A 20,204-nucleotide genomic window follows, 5' to 3' on the forward strand; every position below is an offset into this window, starting at 1 on the left:
CAGTGGCGTTGAATCTACTACTAACCACACCCTGAGGCTGGGAGCTCCGCCCCCCATCCCCAAGTCTCCGTCCAAGGTAGACTCTTCTGCTCAATGCTGCCATTGTTTGGACGTACGAGACGATGTTTTTGTCTGCGGTGTGTTTGTTCCACTGGTGTATCAGCGCCGGTCGCCGGCTCACCACGACCACAACTGTGGTTCTTGACCCAGAACGTCAACACTCTCTTGACGCCCTCTGAGCTCTCGCCCCCCCAGACATCTAGACCAGCAGTCGATCAAGTACGCTAGACTTCATATGTAGACACCTTTAAAACAACCATTTTACAAAAAAGGGTAAACAAATATTCATAATATAATTTATTCATCATAATTCAGTCTTAATTTTCCCCCCAAAGATATTCTTGAATAACCTCATGTTTTAACTTAATAACAGATATTTTCTTTAATTTTCTTTTATTATATTCACTTCTTTTCTATTAAAAGTAACATTTGAAATAATGGCATCTTATAAACAGATATTTTCTTTAATTTTCTTTTATTATATTCACTTATTTTCTATTAAAAGTAACATTTGAAATAATGGCATCTTATAAACAGATATTTTCTTTAATTTTCTTTTATTATATTCACTTATTTTATATTAAAAGTAACATTTGAAATAATGGCATCTTATAAACAGATATTTTCTTTAATGTTCTTTTATTATATTCACTTCTTTTCTATTAAAAGTAACATTTGAAATAATGGCATCTGGTCTAGAAAGGCGCTATATAAATAGAGATTATTATTATTATTATTATTATTATTATCTTATAAACAGATATTTCCTTTAATGGAAATCTTCTTCTACTTATATTCACTATATTTCTACTTGTTTTGTCTAATCGAAGTTACATTTTTAGTCATTTAATCTTTAAAAAATGACATTTTCCTGGAAATTATATTTACATTTACTTTATTTTACTTGTTTCAGGCTATTAAAATTAACATTTGCAATAATCGCATCTTATAAACAGATATTTCCTTTAATGTTTTACTTATATTCACTATATTTCTACTTGTTTTGTCTAATCAAAGTTACATTTTTAGTCCTTTCATCTCAAAAATTATATTTTCCTGAAAATTATATTTATATTTACTTTATTTTACTTGTTATGGGGCTATTAGAAGTAACATTTTTACTAGTGGTATCTTATAGACTTTCCTTTAATGTTCTACTTATATTTACTATATTTCTACTTATTTTTTCACCTTAATACAGATATTTTTCTGAAAATTCTATTTATATTTTTTTTACTTGTTTTCGGGCTGTTAAAAGTAACATTTTGACAAATTGCATCTTAAAACCAGATATTTTTGTATATTTTCTACTTACATTTAGTATATTTTCTTACATGTTTGCCATGTTAAAAGTACAATTTAAAGTTAAGCCTTCTTAAAACCATACATTTTCTTGAATTTTCAACCTATACTTACTATATTTCACTAATTTTTGGACTGTTAAAAGTAACATCTTTAGTAACAGCATCTTGAAACCAGATGTGTTCTACAATGTTCTACTTATATTTACTATATTTCTACTTATTTTGTCTGTTAAATGTAACATTTCTGGTAATGTCACCTTAAATACAGTTATTTTTATGAACATTTTTCTAATATTTACTTAATTTTACTTGTTTTCAGGCTGTTAAAAGTAACATTTTGACAAATTGCATCTTAAAACCAGATATTTTTGTATATTTTCTACTTACATTTAGTATATTTTCTTACATTTTTGCCATGTTAAAAGTAACATTTCAAGTTAAGCCTTCTTAAAACCATACATTTTCTTGAATTTTCAACCTATACTTACTATATTTCACTAATTTTTGGACTGTTAAAAGTAACATCTTTAGTAACAGCATCTTGAAACCAGATGTGTTCTTCAATGTTCTACTTATATTTACTATATTTCTACTTATTTTGTCTGTTAAATGTAACATTTCTGGTAATGTCACCTTAAATACAGTTATTTATATGAACATTTTTCTAATATTTACTTAATTTTACTTGTTTTCAGGCTGTTAAAAGTAACATTTTGACAAATTGCATCTTAAACCCAGATATTTTTGTATATTTTCTACTTACATTTAGTACTTTTTCATACATTTTTGCCATGTTAAAAGTAACATTTCAAGTTAAGCCTTCTTAAAACCATACATTTTCTTGAATTTTCAACCTATACTTACTATATTTCACTAATTTTTTGGACTGTTAAAAGTAACATCTCTAGTAACAGCATCTTGAAACCAGATGTGTTCTTCAATGTTCTACTTATATTTACTATATTTCACTTATTTTGTCTGTTAAATGTAACATTTCTGGTAATGTCACCTTAAATACAGTTATTTTTATGAACATTTTTCTAATATTTACTTAATTTTACTTTTTTTCGGGCTGTTAAAAGTAACATTTTGACAAATTGCATCTTAAAACCAGATATTTTTGTATATTTTCTACTTACATTTAGTATATTTTCTTACATGTTTGCCATGTTAAAAGTAACATTTCAAGTTAAGCCTTCGTAAAACCATACATTTTCTTGAATTTTAAACCTATACTTACTATATTTCACTAATTTTTGGACTGTTAAAAGTAACATCTTTAGTAACAGCATCTTGAAACCAGATGTGTTCTTCAATGTTCTACTTATATTTACTATATTTCACTTATTTTGTCTGTTAAATGTAATATTTCTGGTAATGTCACCTTAAATACAGTTATTTTTATGAACATTTTTCTAATATTTACTTAATTTTACTTTTTTTCAGGCTGTTAAAAGTAACATTTTGACAAATTGCATCTTAAAACCAGATATTTTTGTATATTTTCTACTTACATTTAGTATATTTTCTTACATTTTTGCCATGTTAAAAGTAACATTTCAAGTTAAGCCTTCTTAAAACCATACATTTTCTTGAATTTTCAACCTATACTTACTATAGTTCACTAATTTTTGGACTGTTAAAAGTAACATCTTTAGTAACAGCATCTTGAAACCAGATGTGTTCTTCAATGTTCTACTTATATTTACTATATTTCTACTTATTTTGTCTGTTAAATGTAACATTTCTGGTAATGTCACCTTAAATACAGTTATTTATATGAACATTTTTCTAATATTTACTTAATTTTACTTGTTTTCGGGCTGTTAAAAGTAACATTTTGACAAATTGCATCTTAAAACCAGATATTTTTGTATATTTTCTACTTACATTTAGTATATTTTCTTACATTTTTGCCATGTTAAAAGTAACATTTCAAGTTAAGCCTTCTTAAAACCATACATTTTCTTGAATTTTCAACCTATACTTACTATATTTCACTAATTTTTGGACTGTTAAAAGTAACATCTTTAGGAACAGCATCTTGAAACCAGATCTGTTCTTCAATGTTCTACTTATATTTACTATATTTCACTTATTTTGTCTGTTAAATGTAACATTTCTGGTAATGTCACCTTAAATACAGTTATTTCTATGAACATTTTTCTAATATTTACTTAATTTTACTTGTTTTCGGGCTGTTCAAAGTAACATTTTGACAAATTGCATCTTAAACCCAGATATTTTTGTATATTTTCTATTTACATTTAGTATATTTTCTTACATGTTTGCCATGTTAAAAGTACAATTTAAAGTTAAGCCTTCTTAAAACCATACATTTTCTTGAATTTTCAACCTATACTTACTATATTTCACTAATTTTTGGACTGTTAAAAGTAACATCTTTAGTAACAGCATCTTGAAACCAGATGTGTTCTTCAATGTTCTACTTATATTTACTATATTTCTACTTATTTTGTCTGTTAAATGTAACATTTCTGGTAATGTCACCTTAAATACAGTTATTTGTATGAACATTTTTCTAATATTTACTTAATTTTACTTGTTTTCGGGCTGTTAAAAGTAACATTTTGACAAATTGCATCTTAAAACCAAATATTTTTGTATATTTTCTACTTACATTTAGTATATTTTCTTACATGTTTGCCATGTTAAAAGTAACATTTCAAGTTAAGCCTTCGTAAAACCATACATTTTCTTGAATTTTCAACCTATACTAACGATATTTCGCTAATTGTTAAAAGTAACCTCTTTAGTAACAGCATCTTGAAACCAGATGTGTTCTTCAATGTTCTACTTATATTTACTATATTTCACTTATTTTTGGAATATTAAAAGTATTCTTTTAAATACTGGCATCATAAAACCAGATATTTTCTCAAGTTTTACACTTATATTAACTATATTTCACTTGTTTGGTGCTGTTGAAAGTTACATTCGAAGATATACCATCTTTACAACAGATATTTAATTAAATATTCTAATTATATTTAATATAGTTTACTTATTATTGGGCTTTTTACACATGATTACATCTTAAAAGCAGCATTTTATGTCTTGTTTTACGGCCTGTGATGCCACTTCTTTCTACATTTTCCATCTTAAGTTTGAAGTATATATATTTCAAGTACGTGTTTCGACGTCGATTTCTTCAGGTTCTTCAGGTTCTTGTCTCCTCAGCTACGACCAGCAGTGCCTCCTCCACCAAAGGTGACTCCATGCAAGGACATGAAGCCGGAACACATCGTCAACCTGTTCGACGCCGCCGCCGCCGCCCCGGACATCAGCGTCACGTCCCCCACAGAGGTCAGTGTCGCTCGGGGTTCAGGTCAGCGTCGAACACACCGAGACAGTGAGTGGTTCCTCTCTGTCGTTGTCAGTTGGACAACAGTCCTGCGGTCGGCAGCCTGTTGGACATGGACCTGGACTCGTTCAGTGCCGCGAGCAGAGTCTCACAGGTGGACCTGGCATGACTCGAGAGCTCAGTAGACCCTCGACTGCTCACCACGCCAAGTTTTACTCAATATCTGATCAAATCAATATGAAATACATCAAAACGATATTTAAGACGTGTAAAGTATTTGGTAAGACTTGGCAACATTGCAGGAGACGCATCTTTCTGGCTCTTCAGTTCCTGGCGCTGTTAGCATGACGACACTTTCCTGCTTCTTTCTCTTAATATACAGTATATTCTTGAGTGATTGACTTATTTACTTTATTCTTCTTTTTATTCACTCAAATGTTTGGATCAGGAATATTAAAGTCAATCACACATCTCTGCTGTCAAGAGTGTGTTGATGTGTATCACGATACAACAATATGATATATAGTGATACTGTAGTAACAAGTATATATGTGTAGTATTGTGGAGTACTTGACTCTGGTGTTGTGATAGTGTAGTAACAAGTATATATGTGTAGTTAATCCAGTACTTGACTCTGGTGTTGTGATAGTGTAGTAACAAGTATATATGTGTAGTTAATCCAGTACTTGACTCTGGTGTTGTGATAGTGTAGTAACAAGTATATATGTGTAGTATTGTGGAGTACTTGACTCTGGTGTTGTGATAGTGTAGTAACAAGTATATATGTGTAGTATTGTGGAGTACTTGACTCTGGTGTTGTGATACTGTAGTAACAAGTATATATGTGTAGTATTGTCCAGTACTTGACTCTGGTGTTGTGATAGTGTAGTAACAAGTATATATGTGTAGTATTGTCCAGTACTTGACTCTGGTGTTGTGATAGTGTAGTAACAAGTATATATGTGTAGTTAATCCAGTACTTGACTCTGGTGTTGTGATAGTGTAGTAACAAGTATATATGTGTAGTATTGTCCAGTACTTGACTCTGGTGTTGTGATAGTGTAGTAACAAGTATATATGTGTAGTTAATCCAGTACTTGACTCTGGTGTTGTGATAGTGTAGTAACAAGTATATATGTGTAGTATTGTGGAGTACTTGACTCTGGTGTTGTGATAGTGTAGTAACAAGTATATATGTGTAGTATTGTGGAGTACTTGACTCTGGTGTTGTGATAGTGTAGTAACAAGTATATATGTGTAGTATTGTGGAGTACTTGACTCTGGTGTTGTGATAGTGTAGTAACAAGTATATATGTGTAGTATTGTGGAGTACTTGACTCTGGTGTTGTGATAGTGTAGTAACAAGTATATATGTGTAGTATTGTCCAGTACTTGACTCTGGTGTTGTGATAGTGTAATAACAAGTATATATGTGTAGTATTGTCCAGTACTTGACTCTGGTGTTGTGATAGTGTAGTAACAAGTATATATGTGTAGTATTGTCGAGTACTTGACTCTGGTGTTGTGATAGTGTAGTAACAAGTATATATGTGTAGTATTGTCGAGTACTTGACTCTGGTGTTGTGATAGTGTAGTAACAAGTATATATGTGTAGTATAGTCCAGTACTTCACTCTGGTGTTGTAGTATTTACAGACCACATGACTCTTGACGAAGTCGTAACAGCTTTCATTTGTTTTCAAACCAAAATATGTCCAAACATCAGCTTTAAGAGCTGCTGGAGTCACTGTATCCTCTCGTCCTCAGTCATTTTCTGGATTTCATTGTTCCTTTGTTATGACTGCTGCCATCTAGTGGCAGGAAGCTTTATTGCGACACAAAAATGCACACAATGTGAATATGCATTTTAATTGTAGATTATTTTATTCAACAAACACTTTATTTAAATATTAACTATGAGATAACAATGAAAACACATATTATTTACAAGCCACACATGAAAGAAGAAAATGATTACAGTGCTGCCGAATAAAAAATGCTGCCGTGGAAAATAAGTCACAATACTGTATATCGCCATATTTATATTTTCACCCCTAGTTGCAGTGCATTATGGGATACAGTTGCAGTGCATTATGGAATACAGTTGCAGTGCATTATGGAATACAGTGGCGGTGCATTATGGGATACAGTGGCGGTGCATTATGGAATACAGTGGCGGTGCATTATGGGATACAGTGGCGGTGCATTATGGGATACAGTTGCAGTGCATTATGGAATACAGTGGCGGTGCATTATGGAATACAGTGGCGGTGCATTATGGGATACAGTGGCGGTGCATTATGGAATACAGTTGCAGTGCATTATGGAATACAGTGGCGGTGCATTATGGAATACAGTTGCAGTGCATTATGGAATACAGTGGCGGTGCATTATGGGATACAGTGGCGGTGCATTATGGAATACAGTGGCGGTGCATTATGGGATACAGTGGCGGTGCATTATGGGATACAGTTGCAGTGCATTATGGAATACAGTGGCGGTGCATTATGGAATACAGTGGCGGTGCATTATGGGATACAGTGGCGGTGCATTATGGAATACAGTTGCAGTGCATTATGGAATACAGTGGCGGTGCATTATGGAATACAGTTGCAGTGCATTATGGAATACAGTGGCGGTGCATTATGGAATACAGTGGCGGTGCATTATGGGATACAGTGGCGGTGCATTATGGAATACAGTGGCGGTGCATTATGGAATACAGTGGCGGTGCATTATGGAATACAGTGGCGGTGCATTATGGAATACAGTGGCGGTGCATTATGGAATACAGTGGCGGTGCATTATGGAATACAGTTGCAGTGCATTATGGAATACAGTGGCGGTGCATTATGGAATACAGTGGCGGTGCATTATGGAATACAGTTGCAGTGCATTATGGAATACAGTTGCAGTGCATTATGAATACAGTTGCAGTGCATTATGGGATACAAGCGAGAGAAAAGAAGCTTAAATTCATCTGCTTGTTCACTTTGCTGCTGGAGATCTTCTGCATTAGTTTCCTGAGCATGAAGCTGCATTAAAATCAACAAAACCTTTGAGCGTGAATTGAATGGATTTCTTCTCTCCTTACAGCCGGCGAACTGGGACTCATGGGTGAGTGACATCTCAGCCACATCTCCTCATACCTTCCTGCCCGAGAACATGATCTCATCCCATCGTTGTCCATCATTATTGAACGTTTCATCGAAGATCATCTTCACACATTTGAGCAGATATGATATCATTTCTCAGGCCAATCGTTTTGTTGATTCAAACTCCTGTAGAAAGTATAGAAACTGATCCGTCGTTTATATTTTTAGAGACTTGACAAGTAAACCTGAAAACTGGAGAAAAATAATACATTAAATATACAATATTGATCTTTTTCTATGCGTTCTGTGAAAACTTTAGGTTATTTCAACAAGAATTTTTGAAATGATTGGCCTTTGAAATGATGTCATTATCTTGTCAATCATTCATCCCCGTCTGTTGACGTGTCCGTCATTCATCCCCGTCTGTTGACGTGTCCGTCATTCATCTCTGTCTGTTGACGTGTCCGTCATTCATCCCCGTCTGTTGACGTGTCCGTCATTCATCCCCGTCTGTTGACGTGTCCGTCATTCATCCCCGTCTGTTGACGTGTCCGTCATTCATCCACGTCTGTTAACGTGTCCGTCATTCATCCCCGTCTGTTGACGTGTCCGTCATTCATCCCCGTCTGTTGATGTGTCCGTCATTCATCTCTGTCTGTTGACGTGTCCGTCATTCATCTCTGTCTTTTGACATGTCCGTCATTCATCTCTGTCTTTTGACGTGTCCGTCATTCATCTCTGTCTGTTGACGTGTCCGTCATTCATCCCCGTCTGTTGACATGTCCGTCATTCATCCCCGTCTGTTGACATGTCCGTCATTCATCTCTGTCTTTTGACGTGTCCGTCATTCATCTCTGTCTGTTGACGTGTCCGTCATTCATCCCCGTATGTTCATGTGTCCGTCATTCATCTCTGTCTGTTGACGTGTCCGTCATTCATCCCCGTCTGTTGACGTGTCCATCATTCATCCCCGTCTGTTGACGTGTCCGTCATTCATCCACGTCTGTTGACGTGTCCATCATTCATCCCCGTCTGTTGACGTGTCCGTCATTCATCCATGTCTGTTGACGTGTCCGTCATTCATCCACGTCTGTTGACGTGTCCTTCATTAATCCCTGTCTGTTGACGTGTCCGTCATTCATCCCCCGTCTGTTGACGTGTCCGTCATTCATCCCCGTCTGTTATTCATCCCCATCTGTTGACCTGTCCGTCATCCATCTCTGTCTGTTGACGTGTCCGTCATTCATCCCCGTCTGTTGACGTGTCCGTCATTCATCCCCGTCTGTTGACGTGTTAGTCATTCATCCCCGTCTGTTGACCTGTCCGTCATCCATCCTCGTCTGTTGACGTGTCCGTCATTCATCCCCGTCTGTTGACGTGTCTGCCATTCATCCCCATCTGTTGACGTGTCCTTCATTCATCCCCGTCTGTTGACGTGTCTGTCATTTATCCCCGTCTGTTGACGTGTCTGCCATTCATCCCCGTCTGTTGACGTGTCCTTCATTAATTCCTGTCTGTTGACGTGTCCGTCATTCATCCCCGTCTGTTGACGTGTCTGTCATTTATCCCCGTCTGTTGACGTGTCTGTCATTTATCCCCGTCTGTTGACGTGTCCTTCATTCATCCCCGTCTGTTGACGTGTCCTTCATTCATCCCCGTCTGTTGACCTGTCCGTCATCCATCCTCGGCTGTTGACGTGTCCGTCATTCATCCCCGTCTGTTGACGTGTCCGTCATTCATCCCCGTCTGTTGACGTGTCCTTCATTCATCCCCGTCTGTTGACCTGTCCGTCATCCATCCTCGTCTGTTGACGTGTCCGTCATTCATCCCCGTCTGTTGATGTGTCCGTCATTCATCCCCGTCTGTTGACCTGTCCGTCATCCATCCTCGTCTGTTGACGTGTCCGTCATTCATCCCCGTCTGTTGACGTGTCTGCCATTCATCCCCGTCTGTTGACGTGTCCTTCATTCATCCCCGTCTGTTGACTTGTCCTTCATTCATCCCCCGTCTGTTGACGTGTCCGTCATTCATCCCCGTCTGTTAACGTGTCCGTCATTCATCCCCGTCTGTTGACGTGTCCTTCATTCATCCCCGTCTGTTGACATGTCCGTCATTCATCCCCGTCTGTTGACGTGTCTGTCATTCATCCCCGTCTGTTGACGTGTCCTTCATTCATCCACGTCTGTTGACGTGTCTGTCATTCATCCCCGTCTGTTGATGTGTCCATCATTCATCCACGTCTGTTGACGTGTCTGTCATTCATCCCCGTCTGTTGACGTGTCCATCATTCATCCACGTCTGTTGACGTGTCCATCATTCATCCTCGTCTGTTGACATGTCCGTCATTCATCCCCGTCTGTTGACGTGTCCGTCATTCATCCCCGTCTGTTGACATGTCCGTCATTCATCCCCGTCTGTTGACGTGTCCGTCATTCATCCACGTCTGTTGACATGTCTGTCATTCATCCCCGTCTGTTGACATGTCCGTCATTCATCCCCGTCTGTTGACGTGTCCGTCATTCATCCACGTCTGTTGACATGTCCGTCATTCGTCCCCGTCTGTTGACGTGTCCGTCATTCATCCCCGTCTGTTGACGTGTCCTTCATTCATCCCCGTCTGTTGACATGTCCGTCATTCATCCCCGTCTGTTGACGTGTCCGTCATTCATCCCCGTCTGTTGACGTGTCCTTCATTCATCTCTGTCTGTTGACGTGTCCGTCATTCATCCCCGTCTGTTGACGTGTTCGTCATTCATCCACGTCTGTTGACATGTCCATCATTCATCCCCGTCTGTTGACATGTCCATCATTCATCCCCGTCTGTTGACATGTCCGTCATTCATCCTCGTCTGTTGACGTGTCCGTCATTCATCCCCGTCTGTTGCTGTGTCTGTCATTCATCCCCGTCTGTTGATGTGTCCTTCATTCATCTCTGTCTGTTGACATGTCCGTCATTCATCCACGTCTGTTGACATGTCCGTCATTCATCCCCGTCTGTTGACGTGTCCTTCATTCATCTCTGTCTGTTGACGTGTCCGTCATTCATCCCCGTCTGTTGACGTGTTCGTCATTCATCCCCGTCTGTTGACATGTCCGTCATTCATCCACGTCTGTTGACAGGTCCATCATTCATCCCCGTCTGTTGACATGTCCGTCATTCATCCCCGTCTGTTGACGTGTCCATCATTCATCCCCGTCTGTTGCTGTGTCTGTCATTCATCCCCGTCTGTTGCTGTGTCTGTCATTCACCCTGGATGTCATTGGAATGTACCGGGATCAGACGTGGATGTTGAGTCTAGCTAGCGTCGCCTCACATCTACTAACTTCCCTCCATCTCTGCGCTGTAAGAGAGAAGCGTCGCCAGAGATGACACTTCTGTTCTTACCACGTCCTTCCTTCCTCTTTCTCCATCTGAACATGAGAGCCGTCCACACAAGAACCCACATCTGTCTTCCGATGGACAAAGACGGTTTTTCCTTCCCTCCTCCTGCAGCTGCTTCTCCTTCGCCTTCTTTTTTTTGGTTTTCCTTTGACCTGAATGACCCTGAGGCTTATCCCGGACTTTTACTACTAACATGATTTATTGACAAAAATAACAATTTTTTTTTAACATTCACATCATGTAAGAGAGGATTTATGGAAGTAAATCAGTGTCATTAGAATAATAAATGGTTGAATTTTACATTTCAAATGTATTTAAAAGTTGTTGTTTTATCTTAATTAAGTTTAAATGTTGTGGTTTGTAAGCATAATTTTTTTAAATGATTTATTTAAAAATATATATATATTTTCAAATCAATGTTTTTCTACCCTTAATATTCTTTATTTTTAATAATTCCCAAAAAATCAGTCTCATGATCTTCTACATGTTCATATTGAATTCATTAGGATCTGAATTTAAAAAAAAGAAATTTATAAAATATATATTTAAGTTATTTGAATTGGAATATTGAACTTTATGTGTAAAACAAGCTTCTTTTTTTTTTAAGTATTTAAAAACTCAATCTTTCAATATCAACACTTAATTAATTAAATTCCACTTTACTATAAAAACAAAATAAAACCTTTTATTTTCACACATAATTAAAAAAGAATCAACTTTTAAATATAGAATTCAGTTGTTTAAACAATAATAATAATTAAAAAAACAAACATTAAAAAAGTAGGAAAAGTTCAAATATTAAAATGTATAATTAACACGTTCAATACTCTGATGGCACAATTAAACTTCCATAAAACTATTCATTAAACACCTTATTTTTGTCATGAAAAGAAAATATTTAGATTTTTGATCACGAGATTTGATCATTTTTTTCTTTAACTTCTCCTGCCAATCAAAAGTCTCAAATATCCCTCTATTTATTTTCTCTGCCACTTCCCTGAACCTTCATTCATGAACCTCAAATATGTGACGTGCTCACCTGCTCCTCAGCATGAGGACAACGGGGAACAGGAAGAGGAACCCCAGACGCACTATGACCCCGTGGCCGCCGCTGCGGAGGCCTGGGGCGACGACGGGACGCAGCCGATCCGCTACGACCCCATAGCGGCGGCCAACGAGAGCTGGGGCGACGACGGAGGGACCCCCGAGACCCCCTGTGACCAGGTGGAGGAGGAGGCTCAGGAGGAGGAGTGGGGGGACCAGGAGGAGCAGCCGGCGGCTGAGGAGGACTGGGCCAAGGAGGAGGTCACGGTGGTGACCCCCGCCGAGGACGAAGAGGGTCCGGGCGAGCCCTCGGCTGAGGACACGCCCCCCTCCGCCCGGGTCAATGAGGAGGAGGAGGGTCAGGTAACACGGAGAACACGGAGCGATGCATTCAGTGGATGCATCTTTGATTAAAGATGGAGAACCAGATGTGATGCATCTGGACCGACACCGGAGATGCATCGAGTTGCTGGAGATAAAGAGTTAAACCATCGATACGGTCAATGCTAACCCGCGACACGTAGCATCTGTGTGTCCTACGCTCTGACGCGGGAAGATCTCAACTCTCTACGCGTCTGCTCTCAGGGCGAGTCTGCATCATCACCAGCAGAGCCAGAACCAGAACCAGAAGTGGAGCCAGAAGCAGAGCCAGAACCAGAACCAGAAGCAGAGCCAGAACCAGAACCAGAACCAGAACCAGAACCAGAGCCAGAACCAGAGCCAGAAGCAGAAGCAGAGCAAGAACCAGAACCAGAACCACAACCACAACCAGAAGAGGAGGCAGCACCAGAAGAGGTAGGACTTCCATTTGAAAACAGGAAACTCAACAAGAAAATATTGTAATTGATGATATTTCGTAGATATCTGCACCAGAACCAGAAGAACCCGTTGCAGCGCCACCATCAAAACCAGACATGCCACCGGGTTTTCTGTTCAAGGTGAGATCCGGGTCACGGATTGAAGGGAGAAGTTTGAACTGTTCTCACAACGGCATGATGCGACTGATGCTTGACCGATTAATTCTCTTGTGTCTCCTGCTCCTCAAATCACGTCTTCTGTGAAGCTGACAGCAATGCATTGTTGAGATTTTTCATTGACAAAATTAAATTGAGCAAAGATAAAATCTCTCCCCCTTTATTTGGAACCCCTACGGTCTCTGAGCCCCTCTCCTCCTCTTGGTCCTCCTTCACTGCTGTATCTCTGGGTGATAATTCAGCACTAGTGAACAAGATGAAACCCTCCTCTTGCTCAGATGACGTCCTTCCTTGTAGGCTTTTTATCAAAGTATTTGATGTAATTGGCCCCTGGGTTACCAATATGGTGAACCTCTCCCTTTCCACAGGGGTTTTTCCCAATGCATTTAAACATGCCATTGTGGAGCCTCTGCTCAAAAAGCCTAATTGATCTTAATTATCTGGTGACGATCGTCAAAGAATCGTGACATCTATCGACTCTCGTTCCTTCACTTTCAGGTCCAGGTGATGCACGATTACGCCGCCAACGACACGGACGAGCTGGAGATGAAAGCGTCCGACGTGGTCCTCGTCATCACCTTTGACAACGCCGAGGAGCAGGTACACACACACACACACACACACACACACACACACACACACACCTGAGGTGACTCTGGCTGTGGTTCCAGGACGATGGCTGGCTGATGGGCGTCAAGGAGGACGACTGGAAGCAGAACAAGGAGAAGGCGGTCAAAGGGGTTTTCCCGGAGAACTTCACCGAGAGGCTGTGAGAAGAACCTCTCGGCTTCCTCTCCTTCCACACGTTTGCCTCCGTCATTTCCTTTTTTTCCTTCCCGTTCTCGCCCCGTATCGTTAGTTGGACTTGGGTCGGAGGGGGCGCCGCCCTCAGCGCCCCCCGCAGGTTCAACACTGTGCATTAGTGGATCCTGGCGTTTCAAGGAGCCGCTCTCAGGTCCTGCTGCATCTTCGCCGCTCGACGGACGCAGGAACCTTCGCTCCTCCTCTCCGACACCCCGGGGGGCCCCACGCCCCCCTGTCGGAGAGGAGCGAGAAAAAAAATCAGATCTCGTTCGGATCTTCAGTTGCTGCAAGATTCTGGTGTCAGAGTAGTCGTGTATGATTTCGTGAGCCTTTCATTTGAAGAGACTTTGCTCGTTCAAATGTCCCCGAGTCGAGTCCGGATCTCTTTGGCCCTCGTGTCGTCGTGTTCGAGTCTGGATGAGTCTGTTCAAGGGCTTCTTCATCCGTGGAAAGATATGTTTGTTGAGAGCGCAATAATGACATGGACGTGGTTCAGATGTTCATACGAAACATTCTTCACTTAAACATTTAGAATCGATCCGCGAACTTCACTTTTAACTGGATATAAACTATGATCTTAAAGCCAAAAATACTCTTTTCTGGATATGATGCAAATTTTCTTTGGTTTAATCGTTAATTTTTGGTAAAAAAAAATTGAATTTTCTGATCTTTCAAACATAGTATTGTGGAAGTAAGTGATAGAAGTGTTGGAGGAGGAAGAAGATTTTCTCAACGGCACCTGAAGAAGAGCCATATGCACAGTTTAACCGAAAGCTTTAGTAAAAGAAAGATGAGAAACGACGTATAATGGTTTGATTCATAGATATATTTATTTGGGTTCCTTTGATGTTCAAAGGACTACGTTAAGTCCAAATTGATTTATTTTATTTTAATACATTTTTTATCAAGTTCTAAATTGATTTTACACTTTTTCAGAAACACCTTCACTTTCTAAGTACCTTCTCAAATACTATTATGCATTTATTTACATTCCTTTGAAGGTGTAAACAGACTTTCGAGCAACATTTATTAGATTAGATTAGATTAGAAATCGATTAATCCTCTGGAGATCTTCAGGAAATTGTGTTTCCAGGTCACAAGAGGTGGTAGTTTCATAAAAACAAGAACAAAGTGCAGATGAAAGTGCAAAGTATGACAAAGTGCAAATATAATTAACATAGATCAAAAGAAAAAAATACAAAGATTGGATTTCATCAATATATATATCAATGTAGAACAGTTTTGAAGAGTTTTTCGAGAGTAATGTAAACTTAAGTGTTTAGTGTTTTTCATTCAGATTTCAAAACGTCAATCAAACGACATTTACATTTTAAGGAATTCACATAAAAAAATCACTTTTTGTTTGTCCATCCTTTACACAAATATATTCTCACTCAATGGATTTTTCTCATAGACTTTAACATTAGACAAAACACAACTTAGTAAAGACAAATATAGTTAATCAAACACAAAAAAAGGAAAAATAAATCCACATTTTATTGAAGTATTTATCTGTTCATCTAATTGTTAAAAAATAATAAAGGTTCTGCCCTTAATAACAAAACAAGTCATTTATCTATTATTTTCCAGACTAACGCGATCATAGAAGTTCATACTCCATGTATTTGAAGTATTTCAAGAGTAGTTTCAATATTCAAAGTGTCCAAATATGCAAAATCGAAATCATATTTTTGACTTTTCATAAAAACGGGAAACTTTGTGGAGACATCGAAACGGTTCAGTTTCATCTCACGTTGAAAGTGAACGACGGTAAAGTAACGACACGAGCTCCTCCAGCATGAATCCTCAGCGTAGCTGACCTTGTATCGACCCGACAGGAAACACGCCTCGCTAACTCCCGATCGCAAAAAGATTCCGAAAATATGCACCAGAGCAACTTTGTTTATTTTTATATGCTGCCGAGCCACGAATACATGACGAGTGTTTTTGTACTTCTGTCAGGTTTACTGCTCGCGACATACCCGTGTAGTGTGTAGTTCAAACCCAGAGGTCACGTGATCTTACTAATAAGAGTGGCGGACGTGTGTGTGTGTGTGTGTGTGTGTGTGTGTGTACATCGGACCGATCTCTAGCAGCTGACGATCGGTCTCAGACGAAGAACTCTGGTATTTCCGGCTCCAGGTGTTGTTGTGCATTTGTTGTGTATAAGTGTTACTTTTGCCAAGCTGTGACGACAGTGACATAATCTATAAGGACGTTCATATCCGTGTGCGTGTTTCCGTGAGCATGCCAACCCCCCCCCGCGTATCCTTGTGTGACCTTGACCTACGACCTTGATACTAGCATCACCCGCCGAGGCCGGTGACGTTATCTCTTCGTTTTTTTTCCGTACATCCCGGTTTTGTTTTCGGTGATCCATTGCTAATGCCTCAAAGACGTGTGCGAGCTCGGAGAGTACCCGGAGAAGGGTAGAGGAAACTCGGCGTCGACTCGGGCGGAGCTTTTCTATTGGAGGAGCCGGAGCTGCACATGTGGACGAAGCCATCGCCGGATTACGTTTGTTTTCACGATGTTGTTTATCGCTCGGCGTGTTTGACTGGGTCCAGTTCTGTCTGTGCAGAGTCTCCTGTGATCAAGTGTGGACGAGAAGTTTTCTCCCTCTCCTGTACCAACCTCTGAACAGATAAACTACGAAAACAACCTGTGTCGGTGTCTTGAATTTAAAGGAAGGGTAGGTAGTCCTTCTTCAGCTTTGTCTGGGGATCGAGCAAATTAGGAAAAGTTTTTGAATTTTGAAGTGTAAACAAATGTTCTTCTCATATGTAGTCCATAAAGTAATATAAAATTAATAATATATAATAAATATATAAGTGTGTTTCAGTATTACAAAAAATTACGGTAAATGCAAAAGAAAATTAAAAATTAAAGTATTTGTTTATTCAAAGTAAAATACATTTATTTTATCACCGCCTCTTGTCTCACATATAAACTTGTCTTTTCAGTTCATTTTTAAATGTACATTTTCTATATTATTGTAAAGAAAAAGGGTATTTTTTTTAATAGTTAAATTATTTATTTTTATTTGTTTGTTTTTTCTCTTTTTTTCCACAAATTCTTGATCATCAAAGGTTTGAATAATGATAATAATAGTGATTCAGTATTACAAACCTTACGGTAAATTAAAATGAAAAAAACAACTAAAACTTTACCAAATTGTGAAAAAATTACAGTATTTTATTCGAGAAAATCCTTATTTTATTAAAAGAAAAATATGTTTATTTTATCAACGCCTCCATCTCGTCTCATGTTCTAACGTCTATTTTTAATGTACATTTTATATATTATTGTAAAGAAAAAAGTTATTCTTTAAATATTTAAATCATTTCAAATTTAAATATATTATAGAATTTATTTATTTAATTTTTTTTCCAGTAATTCTTGATCATCAAATGTTTTTATTCCAAAATGTTCCATTTTTTTAAATTTTAAATATAAAATTCATATCACAAATTTGGCCCAAAAATGTTTTTGATTAAGTAATACTCTTGTTTTAAAACATGATCCAATATATTAATAAATACAAAAGGTTTGTGTTTTATCATTTCTATGGTCACAAATAAAATAACTGACTTAAAACATGTTTTAATCCAAATATACATTTGACTCTTTGTTACTTTGTAGGAAATTAAATGTTAAAAAGTTATTCAGTCAACATTTTTTTACTATTAAATTCTGTCATTTAAGCTAAACAATTGGTGGATTATTTGCTTCAGCTTCAGTAAAACATCTATAGATAAAAAAATAAAACTATATTTTCTTCGCGTCTAGCGCTGCTGTAGTTCCGCTCTGCTCCACCAGGGTGCGCCGTTCTAAAGCCCTCGCTGTCATCCTGGCAGAATCAAAGCCAACAGACATCAAGAGGAGACACGAGTGTTGCTGTCCGCGGTTCTGAAACCACCAGCCCTGCGACCACTCTCCCGTGACGTCACTTTCACGAGCCCAACCAGTAACAACAAACAAGCCTCTCCAAACAAACACGACACACGGAGACGCCTTCATTTAAAAACTTTATGTTGGACATAAAACAAGACATTTACATCTAAAAATAGATCTTTAAATAGTTTCAGCTTCATATACACATTTGGCAAATCATGGTGTGATTGAGATGGAAGATACAAAAGTGTGTAATTTCTCTATAAATGTTGTGAGTACAGTAGTTGAGAACAGCCTGAGTGTGAGTATTGATCGCGACGAGATACACGACGGTATCGTCGTCTCAGAGACGAGAAGAGATTCTTGGAAACACTGGAGAATAAATTACAAACATGGCGGCATAAATAAGAAGGAACGTCTGATCGCAGCAATAGAAGTCATAAAACCCTGAATCGTAAACGTGTAAAGAATAACCACGGTCAGTAAATGCATCATCGTCACCACTTTTACAACCAAACACCTTCAAAACAAAATGTTTGTGTTTTTTAAATCCCTCAAAAGAGTGTTTAAGTGCAGGAATGTACGCTTTGAATTATACACAAAGTCAAACATGAGACAAAATCTTCCGTCAGTCGAAGTCGAGGATCGAAATGTTTACGAATCCTTTTGTTCTCTTTCAACTTACTGTAATTATCGGAATATAAGGTGCACTTGAAATCTATATTCCTTCAAGAGAGGCTTAGTACTACTGTGCAAGGCCTCTAAGTATTACGCCACCAGGTTTCGTAGTATTACTCCACGATGCTTTTAATATCAATGCGCCATGCTTCTGTCGTATTACTCTACAAGGCATTCAAAGTATTACTCAACGAGGCATTTAGTATTACACCACAATGTTTCGTAATATTACTCTGCAAGGCTTCTTAGTATTATGCTTCAAGGTTTCGTAGTATTAATCCACCAGGTTTTGTAGTATTACTCCGCAAGGCTTTTAGTATTAATGCGCCATGCTTTGTCGTATTACTCTACAAAGCATTCAAAGTATTACTCCACGAGGCATGTAGTATTAGACCACAATGTTTCACTAATATTACTCCGCAAGGCTTTTTAGTATTACACCACGATGCTTTTAGTATCAATGCTCCATTCTTTGTTGTATTACTCTACAAGGCATTCAAAGTATTACTCCACGAGGCATTTAGTATTACTTTGATAGGCTCCGTAGTATTTCTCTGCGAGGCTTCATAGTATTACTACACTGAGGCTTTCATAGTATTACGCCACAATGCTTTTAGTATTTCTGCACAAAGCTTTGATGTATTACTCTACGAGGCATTTAGTATTACACCACAATGTTTCGTAATATTACTCTGCAAGGCTTCTTAGTATTACGCTTCGAGGTTTTCGTAGTATTAATCCACTAGGTTTTGTAGTATTACTATGTGAGGCTTTCATAGTATTACTCCACGATGCTTTTAGTATCAATGCTCCATGGTTTGTTGTATTTTCTATAAAGCATTCAAAGTATTACTCTACGAGGCATGTAGTATTACACCACAATGTTTCGTAATATTACTCCACGAGGCTTCGTAGTATTACTCCACATGGCTTGTAGTAAGACTTTGTCGTACCACTCCACAAGGCATTTACTATTACTCCGATAGGCTCCGTATATAGTATTTCTCTGCAAGGCTTCATAGAATTACTACAGTGAGGCTTTCAAAGTATTACTCCACGATGCTTTTAGTATTTCTGCACAAGGCTTCGATGTATTACTCTACAAGGCATGTAGTATTACTCCGCAATGATTTGTGGTGTTAGTTCGCATGGCTTCGCAGTATCACTCAGAAGGTTCCATAGTACTGCCTGGTGAGGCTTCATAGTATTACTTTGAGAGGCACCTTATAGTCTGACAATTACAGCAAGTTTTTCTCTCTTTGAAAGCGTATAATTGTTGATAATCCTTCAGGACCTTATCTTCATCCCTGACATCATTAAATTGATCTACTTTGATGTTGAGACGACAACAAATATATATAAAAAAGAAGTGCTTTTGCATCATTTGGTTGGTCTGTCCCAGCTACACAGGGAGCGAGGCAGGGGACACCCTGGACAGGAGTTCATCACCGGGCACTTATGGAACAAAAATGTTTCTGACTTTCATGTTCGGATGTTTAAGTGCTCATGGAAGTAGAAAAGTATCAAATAAAAAGTTCAATTTTGAAGATAAAAATCCCCATTTTGAAGATAATCATGACGACCATCATGTGTTCGTGGTTCTAGCTAGCAAGGGTCGAGGTGTTTCCTAGGATCAGACTTTAAC

The 20,204-nt window shown here is 38.3% G+C and overlaps 1 protein-coding gene across 3 annotated transcripts in view; it reads left to right on the forward strand.

Moving 5' to 3' along the window:
- bin1a (bridging integrator 1a) overlaps positions 1–16,633 on the forward strand; it is a 31,402-nt gene extending 14,769 nt beyond the window's left edge. For 2 of the 3 annotated variants that reach the window (XM_087804253.1, XM_087804254.1), the window contains 8 exons: positions 4–76; positions 4,566–4,691; positions 7,785–7,805; positions 12,216–12,572; positions 12,795–13,004; positions 13,070–13,147; positions 13,682–13,783; positions 13,855–16,633. In XM_087804253.1, coding sequence (XP_087660379.1) covers positions 4–76; positions 4,566–4,691; positions 7,785–7,805; positions 12,216–12,572; positions 12,795–13,004; positions 13,070–13,147; positions 13,682–13,783; positions 13,855–13,956 — 1,069 coding nt within the window. In that variant the 3' untranslated portion in view covers positions 13,957–16,633. The remainder of the gene's footprint in view (positions 1–3; positions 77–4,565; positions 4,692–7,784; positions 7,806–12,215; positions 12,573–12,794; positions 13,005–13,069; positions 13,148–13,681; positions 13,784–13,854) is intronic. The other variant, XM_087804255.1, reaches the window with a different exon arrangement.
- The last annotated feature ends 3,571 nt before the right edge of the window (positions 16,634–20,204 follow it).

Source organism: Callionymus lyra, chromosome 12, assembly GCF_982586985.1.
Source record: "Callionymus lyra chromosome 12, fCalLyr1.hap1.1, whole genome shotgun sequence".
Classification (NCBI taxonomy): Eukaryota; Metazoa; Chordata; class Actinopteri; order Syngnathiformes; family Callionymidae; genus Callionymus; species Callionymus lyra.